Source organism: Brachypodium distachyon, chromosome 3 (genome assembly GCF_000005505.3).
Source record: "Brachypodium distachyon strain Bd21 chromosome 3, Brachypodium_distachyon_v3.0, whole genome shotgun sequence".
Classification (NCBI taxonomy): Eukaryota; Viridiplantae; Streptophyta; class Magnoliopsida; order Poales; family Poaceae; genus Brachypodium; species Brachypodium distachyon.
The window spans coordinates 47,571,713-47,580,862 of NC_016133.3; the positions used below are offsets into that span (position 1 = coordinate 47,571,713).

General features: G+C 44.1%; 2 protein-coding genes across 2 annotated transcripts; one reads left to right on the top strand and one right to left on the bottom strand.

Moving 5' to 3' along the window:
- Nucleotides 1-268: 268 nt before the first annotated feature.
- LOC100841967 (DDT domain-containing protein DDB_G0282237) lies at nt 269-4,513 on the bottom strand. Its single transcript, XM_003575098.4, has 10 exons — nt 4,192-4,513; nt 3,449-3,578; nt 3,123-3,295; nt 2,723-3,039; nt 2,573-2,654; nt 2,125-2,465; nt 1,633-2,031; nt 1,348-1,509; nt 1,181-1,269; nt 269-845 (listed from the first exon to the last, which is right to left on the bottom strand). The coding sequence occupies exons 2-10, from the start codon at nt 3,559-3,561 to the stop codon at nt 695-697; spliced, it is 1,827 nt and encodes a 608-aa protein (XP_003575146.1). The 5' UTR covers nt 3,562-3,578; nt 4,192-4,513; the 3' UTR covers nt 269-694.
- Nucleotides 4,514-6,505: 1,992 nt separating this feature from the next.
- LOC100828406 (tubulin-folding cofactor C) lies at nt 6,506-8,188 on the top strand. Its single transcript, XM_003572569.4, has one exon. The coding sequence runs from the start codon at nt 6,627-6,629 to the stop codon at nt 7,689-7,691; it is 1,065 nt and encodes a 354-aa protein (XP_003572617.1). The 5' UTR covers nt 6,506-6,626; the 3' UTR covers nt 7,692-8,188.
- Nucleotides 8,189-9,150: the final 962 nt, after the last annotated feature.

The window sequence follows — 9,150 nt, forward strand, 5'->3', positions numbered from 1 at the left end:
GACGCTCCGTCGTCCACGTTGCCCTGTTGGCTGCTACGGGTTTTTTTTCTGGAGCTGGCAGCATTTCCATGCGCCAGCCGCACGGAGGAGCAGAGCAACAGGCTTCGCTTGCGCAAGCTTTGCGGCCAGGCTTGCCCCGCAGGCTCAGTGGTGTGCATTGTACACGACTGCGCGGAATACGGAACACTCGAGTAGCAGTCGTGCCATGACTCAAACGGAGATAGATGATGGAACAGTGACGATGTATAAACATACTGGGAAATTGAAGTGACTCGCAGAAAGAGCAGACTTGGGCATCTGAGTAAAAATACAAGTTTGCCCTTGAAGGGCTAACTCCCCAAGGACAATTCGCCAAACAAAAAAACTTCCCCAAGGACAGACTGTCAACTTCTTTCGTTCAAGAAATGGAAAATATTGAACTGACTACAGCATTCGTTTCTGATTTTGAAATACTATTACGCCTAGAGTCTAGGGGGCATGTTTTGACGACACATAAGATTAACACACATCACATATATATTCGTTACGATCCCTCAGGCACTAGAGTCTAGGGGGCACTCTCGCTTCCACTTGTGCATGCCAAGATCCCCAAGTGGCTTCTGAGGATGGCTCCAGCCTCCACGAAGGGCGAATCTGAGAACACCTCACAAAAGCGTCCATAAACTCCCGACACTAAGCCATGCCATTCGGTAACTCAGTTCGCCTTCCATTTGTTGACATACTTGAGGAATGCCATGGAAGGGCTGTCCCTTGGCTGAGCCCGAACGCGCGTGGAGCGGCGCAGCACAGCCTCATCAAGTAATGTTTTGTGCGTGATATCCTTCAGTCGTTTCTCCAAAGCATTACTGTAACATGGAGCAGTGAAAGAATTAGCGGTCAACATTTCATTGATGAAATAGGAACACTGAAAAATGCCTGATTTACCCATTACTTCTAGTGTGTGCAAGATGATTGGAAAATCAGGTGGACATTATAGCACCAGAACTTTAGTATATTTGCAGAGCTTAAATAACAAGTGCACTTATTATACCAAGCAGACAAATAGTCATTCGGATAAAAAAAACACATAATGAGTGTCATAAAAACTTGTTTGTAACAAGACAAACAAAATGTAAGCCCATTTATGCGACCTACAGAAATGAAGCCCAACAGTAACAAGTGGAAGTGAAGATACATGTACCTTATAGTATTGTAGAAATTCTCCAGTTGCCGTTTGAGAGCTCTCTCCCTTATACCTTTTACATTCAGTGAGCCCATGAGCACATCAAGCTGTCGTTTCAAAATAAGCTTATAGTTACCATCAATACCACATACAAATTCTCTTAAAAAACAGAGCATAGCAATTACCTCTTCCTTGCTGCTGTAGTATCCCCATTCTCTGGAGTCTGCATTTTCAACAAAAAGCCTTCCTTCACGCTTGAAAAACCAATATCTATTGTAGTGCCTGTCACTTCCAAGAGGGCTGGCACGGATGGATAATTTTGTCCTCTCTGTTTCAAGGTGTCGAACCTACAAATATATTCAAATTTAATGCGCATACAATAATAGCTAGACTCTGCATAAATAGCATCCTTGTAACAATGAAACATGACTTGAATGCATAAGGAGGTAAATTCACAAGCAGGGGCTCACCAGATGCGATTTCCCTGTCTTGCTTGTGGAAATATTTCTTGTATATGTTTCTTCTTTTCCCTTACCCTGTTTATCAACACTCCCGATGCCATCTTGTACAGCATCACTTCTCATATCAACTTCAATGTTTGATTTTTTCTTTTCTTTCTCCTTTCTGGTGTTCTCTCTTTTTGTTGCAACAAGAGCTTGTTGTTGGTCCACCCGCTCAATTAGTTCCTCTCTTATAGCAGAAGTTGTAATAGCTTCTTCTACTAGTTCCCGGAGAATCTTAAGCTTCATATCAGCATCAATATGACCATAGTAACCCCTTCTGACAGTCGCAATGTTGCTGGAGAGTTCTTCAATCTTTGCCATTTCCAAGAAATCACAGAGATATTCAGCCCATGTTTCTAAACTTAACTGTAGAGGATGCATACAAAAAAGAGAACAAATGAGGTATTTTCAATGGAGACGAAGGGAGTGGAGGGTAATCTTAAGAGAAAAAGGGGAAACCTTTAACTTCCGTTTATTGTTCTTCAGAGCCATGAAATAATCACCTTCATCCTTAATAAGCAAATGGAACATTGCTGAATGTATTTCCACAAGAAGAGCATTGCTTTCTTTGTGGCAAATTGCATTCTCCAGATCTGCTAGTGAAAACGGAGACAGATTCAGAACCCTCCCAAAAGACAAGCAGAAGTCCCATACCATAAGTAGATCTCCCACAGAATTTCTTGGTATTCCAAAATCTGTAGCAAGAGGAGGCCTCTTCAACAAAGCAGGGTCATCTACTGCAGGGCTTAATAAGAGATCGTCTATTGGGTACTTAATTGGCACACATGCAAGTTCATCACCTGAAAGCCATACAAAAATCAATAATAAGAAGCTTGGGTGAATGCCACATGTCAAAAGCCTGCTAATAAAACCATTACAACAAATGGTGCAGTTTCAACTGAATCACCTATCTTGAACTTTTTTCTCGCATCATCTGTGGTTCCACACTCATGTATTTTCCTCCCCTTCCTTTGCAAACCTTCCCCGTACTAGAACAAGAAAGCTAGTTTCAGCATAACATGCATGAGAATCAAAGCATATGAATGAGGGTGCTTACCATCAGGTCATTAGGGGGGTCCATGGGTATGCCATATTCTTTGGCAAGATGTTCATGTATAATCCATGGGGTACTTTGTGATGTTGAATCCCCAATAAGAAGCTTCAGTGTATTCCTACTAACAGGTGCTCTGCGGCGCACCAAATCTATAGCTTTGACTACTGATGTGTCGATCGCAGTATACATCTTTGTGTCACCAGAATCTGTAGTCTTCGTAGTATTGCAGGCAGCCTCGAAACCATCCTTTTTAGCATGTAACATATCTTCCTGTAGAGTAGCATATATCTTGTCGACAAGCGCCTGCAAGCCAAGTGTGCCTAAAATAGAAGGTAAGATGGAACCAATTTTCATTACAATTAAGTGAAGTATTTGCACAAAATCAAGAAATATTTGAACTCACTGTGTTGAGTCATCCGGAGAACATGAGCCATCAGCTCTTTTGGCAAGTTTTGAGCCTTTTTCATCGCATTGTGCTCAGACACTAAAGCTTCTTCAAAAGTCAAATTGGATTTCCCAGACGCTTTACATGTCCAAACTCTTTGGCGATACAAGTTTAACCTCTTTACATATTCTCTGATCAGTCGTTAAGGGCACAAGCATTGGAGGTTTGGAAGATGTAACATACTCCTTAGCAAACCTAAAAGCCATAAACTCCAGCATGGCATGATGATATTTCTAAACAGATTAAAAACAAAGAAGCTGCAACAATGTCATGAAAGAGGATACTGGTAATCTAGGAATATCTCCTTGGTGAACCGAATTTGGAAAACCTTCTCCTTAGGATCCAAGTCCTTAGGGGGCTCTAGTAAGGAGAAAGGTTTCTTCATGAAGAGAGGCATTGTACCTCTGATGCAACCTACACAATAATAAAGCAAATTTATATGGCATAAAGCTAGTGCATTGATACAATTTATATGGCATAAAGATAATACATCGATAGGATAAAGAAGGTTCCCATGAGAAGTCATGATGCACTAGAGAAAGGATCAGGGATGCTGCTAACAATCCAGGTAGAAAGAATGGAAAATGCAGTATATGCCAGGTTATGAAGCGATGAGAAAAAAGTGAGTATAGCGTGAATGCAGTGTAACGTGGCAAGTAATTTAGCTCGCAGTCCAAGTAGCAGATATCAGAAACCCAAACCAACGCAGGAATCTATCCGAGATCAACCAGCAACAGTTTCCGCTACGCAGAATAGCACCATACATCACTTTGCATAGGTTGCTTCCTGTCACGCACTTGCTCCAAACGAACCCAAGAGCCATACGTCTCCCTGACCTGGCGTCTTCCCCAAAAAAAGTCGCCTCCAAATCCCAATCACACGCCCTCGCACCCAGCTAGCCAGACGGCGGCACCGGCCGCCCCTGCCGTCGTTGCTGGAACCTGGCTACCCGCTCCCGGACCGCGGCCGAATCACCTCAGACGAATGGCAGAAACCAATGAAAAACACTAGGGATCATGGATCTCACCGAGTGCGAACTTCCGCCGCGGGTAGTCTGGGACTCCAGGCAAAGGAGCTCGGCTGTGAGGCCGGGCAGTCACGCGACGGCGGCGGCGGCGGCGAAGAACCGAAGAGTGCCTCAGATCGTGGTGGTCGCGCGGGCGGGGCGGGGAGCTTTGGGTCCAATTTGGTTTCGCGCTCCCGTTTTCGAGTTGGCTTTTTATGGAGGAGATGGAGTCGAATGAAATTAAAGCGCGGAAGTGATGGAAAAAATGGGGGGAATTTTTTTTGGAGGAACCGCGATTGCGGGCGGTGGGGAAAAGGTGAAAAGCTCTGCACACAGATCTGCTCTGATTGCCAAGGAAGTTTGTACGTTGTACACGTACGTGCATCGAGCATCGACCCGAGCATGCCGTGTATTTACACGTTGCACCCTTCATTCCAGAAAATGTGTAACACTATAATTTACAAATAAAATATGTTAGAGGAATAATAATAAAAAAATGAAATTTCTCTACGTCTGACGCAACAAGGGTATCTACGCATCGTTGCAGGCACATGTTTCATCCTACACATCAAATTAGTCTAGTTTGCCTGTTAGACACATGACTATCCACGAAAAATACTGCTCTCTTCGTTTTACAGAGACTGGCGCGGCGTTAAATTAGAACTAGTTCAAAACCACGTTAAGTTTATGGAACGAAGAAAGTACTTGTGTGTCAGACACATATCTTTTGGGTGGTCACCACCCGACAACCTTTTATTTTCTTTGCTTCTCTCTCTTTTGTGCTTCTCACTTCTTTGTGTCAAACATGCACTTTTCCTTTCTCAATCACGTTTTTCTCTAGTACATTTTGCTTTTTTGTACATGAAATTTTAGAGGACGACTTGTTTCGTCTGTACTAATTTTACTCGTTATAAAACATATTATAGTGCCCCAGGTGCATGTACATCAAACGACGGTACATAAACAAATTGATAAAAAAATCTACGACGTGCATTGCGGTGTATGATAATAATAATTAGCCGTTGTTATTTAGATTTTAGATAGTACGTGATATGTGAAGTGTACATGAATGCACGACATATTGAGTACACCGTGATCCATGGTAATGAAAGTTAGTACATCATCTCAGTACATTGTACCTCGTCTGGTTGTACATCATAGAAAATAACAAATATATTAGAATACATGTCAAGTACATTATAGTAGATGGCAATATATTGTCAATTTTATGTACCTCATCAATTTAAATACCTTGTCAATACTCATCTACACTACGAGTATACTCAAAGTACTGAGTACCTTCTCAACCTTAGCAACTCATCAATTTTTAGTACCTTGTCGATATACATTTGATGCCATAATTAACCAATACCTCGTCAATTATAAATACATCCTCAACTACAACCCACTGGCAGATCAGACATGCATGAACATAAGAAATGCGCCTTAGAAATCAAAACAAGGCATCATCATATACAGAAATTCCTTCCTAAATACACCATCAATCATCGATCACTGTACCTCATGGATCTAAGATAAAAAAATGAAACATTGTGGTAAATCCTCAACTACAGCCCAATGACAGATCAGTTAGGCATGAACATAAGAAATGCGCCTAACAAGCCATCATCGTAGACAGGAACTCCTTCAGAAATACCTCATCAATCATCAATCAGATTACTTCATGGGTATAAGATAACACAAGGAACTTTTCTACGTAGTAACTCATCGGTTAAGTACCTAAGTGCCTCATCAGTCCTCAATCATAGGAATGAACAATCGATGGATCTGAGATTAAAAAAAAGGAATCGAAGAGGAGGATGCACTCGCGAACCTGATTGCCACCAAGTGTGCCATGTGACCTTCCTCTACGGCCTGAGTGCACCTCGCGACCTTCTTCGAGGGCGCCGAGTGATTCCTGGTGCGGAGCAGGCAGATCTCACGAGGAGCATGTCGGCGGCGACCAGATTGTAAGCAGGCAGATCTAGGATGGAGGAAGGTGACGGCAGCGTGGAGCAGGTGAATCTCGCTCCTCGCCGCGGCGCCTTCTCCTCCTCATTGGGTTCCGCTGCCAGGGAGGGCGAGGCGAGGCAAGCGCATGACGGCAGCGGCAGCGATTAGAGGTGACCAGGGCTTGCGGGTGTGAGAGAGAGAATTGATGGGACAAGTTATGAGAAGACGAGGAGAGAGAGAAATGCTATACCCATCCATCTTGTAATCATATGTCCGAGGGATTTAGGTAGTGATGCCGGGTGATGAACAAATGAATGCAGATCACGGTGGTGATGCCGGGTATTTCGACCGTCATTGGAACGTCCGGTCTGGCTTTACCATTACCAGTCACCAGTACCACATTGACCTTGCCCACGGTATGACGGTAGTTTGCGGTCTGGCCGAACCCTTTCGCTTGCAATCGTTGTTTCCGTATCGACCAAGCGGCAAAAGCAAACGCCGCCATGGATCCGAGCCCATCCAACGCCGCCGCCGCCACCGCTGCCGGAATGGAGCCGGAGCTCGACAATTCCAAACCTGCCGCCGCAGGCAACCGCAAGCACCTGGCCATGCTCGAGCGTCTCTCGAAGCGCAGCGCCACCACCTCCGTGGCCTCTCCCGAGGCATCTCCTGTCTCGGCCTTCCTCTCCCGCTTCGCCGCCGGCAAGGTCGCCGCGGAGTCCGCCCTCTCCGCCTGCCGCTCCTCCCCCGACGACGCCCCTGCCTCCCTCGCCGCCGCCGCATCCGCCATCGACGACCTCGAACGCCTGGCCGCTGAGGCCTCCCACTCCCTTCCCCCCTACGAGCTCCGCTCCGCCCTCGCCTCTGTCTCCGACCTCCGCGCCGCCCACAAGCTCGCCGCCTCCGAAATCCGACCGAAGAAGTCCTTCTCCTTCAGGAACAAGAGCAAAGCCACCAAGACCCCCCAGCAAGATCCTCCCACCCTACCTCAGCCACCTACGGAGCAGCCAAAGCCTACTTTCGATGCGGTCCTGCCAGGGTTTGCTTTCCGGAGCAGGAACGGCGCTACCTTGGTGAAGGATCTGAGAATTGCCAACGAGAAGGATGGGGATTTCACGCTCGCGGATTTAGTTTCCTGCGAAGTTTACCTCAAGGGCAAATGCCGGGCGCTGTACATTCATAAGCTAAGAGATTGCCGTCTGTTCGTCGGCCCTGTTTTTGGCTCAGTGCTCATAGAGGATGTTGAGCGCTGCACATTTGTAATGGCTGCGCACCAGATCAGGATTCATGAAGCGAGGGCAACAGACTTCTACTTGCGTGTGAGGAGCAGACCAATCATTGAAGATTGCTGTGGTGTAAGATTTGCACCACATGCTTTGAAGTATGAAGGGATTGAAAAGGATCTGAGGGATTCTGGCCTTGAGGAGGACACTGGTAATTGGGCCAATGTGGATGACTTCAAGTGGCTCAGGGCTGTGCAGTCACCGAATTGGTCTTTGATTCCGGAGGAAGAACGGCTGCAAACTGTCGATATTTCGGAAGTTCAGGCGCGAGAGGATAGTAGCTGAGCTGTTTGGGAATTTTCACTCCCCGTTCTCGTTTCTGGATTGTTGCTTTGGACTGGTTGTGAATCCTGATGCTTATGAAGATTACCCTCGCATTTGTTTTAAGTTTATGACTTCCATTGTATCTAGAGCTTTCTGAGTTCAGGATTTTGTTATGTTTCGCTGATAGCCAATTCAGAATTTGAAATATGAAGAAATTTAGTGTGTTTAAAGGGTGCTAATTAATGATAGTTATGCATATCCAGTATGAGGAAGACACAATACGGAGTACTTAGTATAGGAGATCTGGTTGATGGCATTGGAGTTTACAACTGTTTTTATGAAGGGAAATATATATGCACACTTTAGGTGGGTGAACACATGTAATTCTGGTAGATGGCATAGAATTCAAAACAATTTCTGAATTGTACTATAAAATTGCTGGCTTCTCCAGTTCTGTGACCTCATTGTACTGGGAGGTTGAGGAATTCATATTATTGCAGCAGAAAGTTCTCTGTGTCCTTTTTTTTTGTTAGCTAACTCAATAGTCAGTCTCCATGAGCTCTTTTTTTAAGGTCAGTCTCCATGAGCTCTGTACCATGCGTCCATGCATAGGAACATGGAAGTATATCATTTTATTAGAAATGAAAATTCTGCTTACTAGCACATAGTTGGTGCCGGAAGCCCGAAAGGCACCATGTTTTTTCTGTCATCTTCATATCAAGATGTTTGAAACTATATATTTTCATTTCGAAAGTACAATAGTAACTGGAGAATTCTATGGTTCCCATTAGCTATAGAACTTGTTCTCATATTAGAATGAGTCAGAGAGAAAGTGACTATCTTCAGTTCTTGTAGTTTAGTTCTAGCCTTCTAGGTTATATGAACATAATGCTATTTGAGTTTGAATTATAGCATCTTTTGTTTCGAAGTTCTGCCGTGAAGATTGTAGAAAGAGACTGCTAGGCACTCCTTAGTTTGATAAAATGACTGTTGACCCAAATTTTATGTACAATGATTACAACATACAACAGAGTTAGTCTCATCTATCTCATCATATCCAATGTTGACTATATTGTGAAGACAAATAGTCAAGTACTCTTGAGTTACTACAGGATAGAGTCATAGAGGTAAGACCAGATTTGGTGTCGTGACTTATTAGGTTCTAGCACGGTTGTATTCAGTTTCAATCTTCACCATACCATACAAGAACAACTCCTGCTAATGAGTCTCATTTGAAAACCAATGTTCTGTTGAACAAGTCATATTTGAATATCTGCATTGTTGAATTATTGTGAAGCAGCAGGATTTTGCAAACATGGACTGCTATAGTGCTAAGGTTAGGACTTTCTGGTTCTCTCACCTTGTTATAGTGCTAAAAATAACACTATCAGGTTCAGAAATTTAAGTTGTCACTACAATCAAATATACATTGCTTCGTAATAGTCAGAGACTATGCCCAAACTATTCAGAACAAGCAAGT

Excerpts from the sequence above, each read along its gene's own strand:
- LOC100828406 (XM_003572569.4), top strand. The coding sequence starts at position 6,627 with ATGGATCCGAGCCCATCCAACGCCGCCGCCGCCACCGCTGCCGGAATG.
- LOC100841967 (XM_003575098.4), bottom strand. The coding sequence starts at position 3,561 with ATGCCTCTCTTCATGAAGAAACCTTTCTCCTTACTAGAGCCCCCTAAG. Across the intron at positions 3,296-3,448 it reads GAGATATTCCTAGATTACCA|AGAATATGTAAAGAGGTTAA; the intron begins GTATCCTCTTTC and ends ACGACTGATCAG. Across the intron at positions 1,510-1,632 it reads AGACAGGGAAATCGCATCTG|GTTCGACACCTTGAAACAGA; the intron begins GTGAGCCCCTGC and ends ATATATTTGTAG.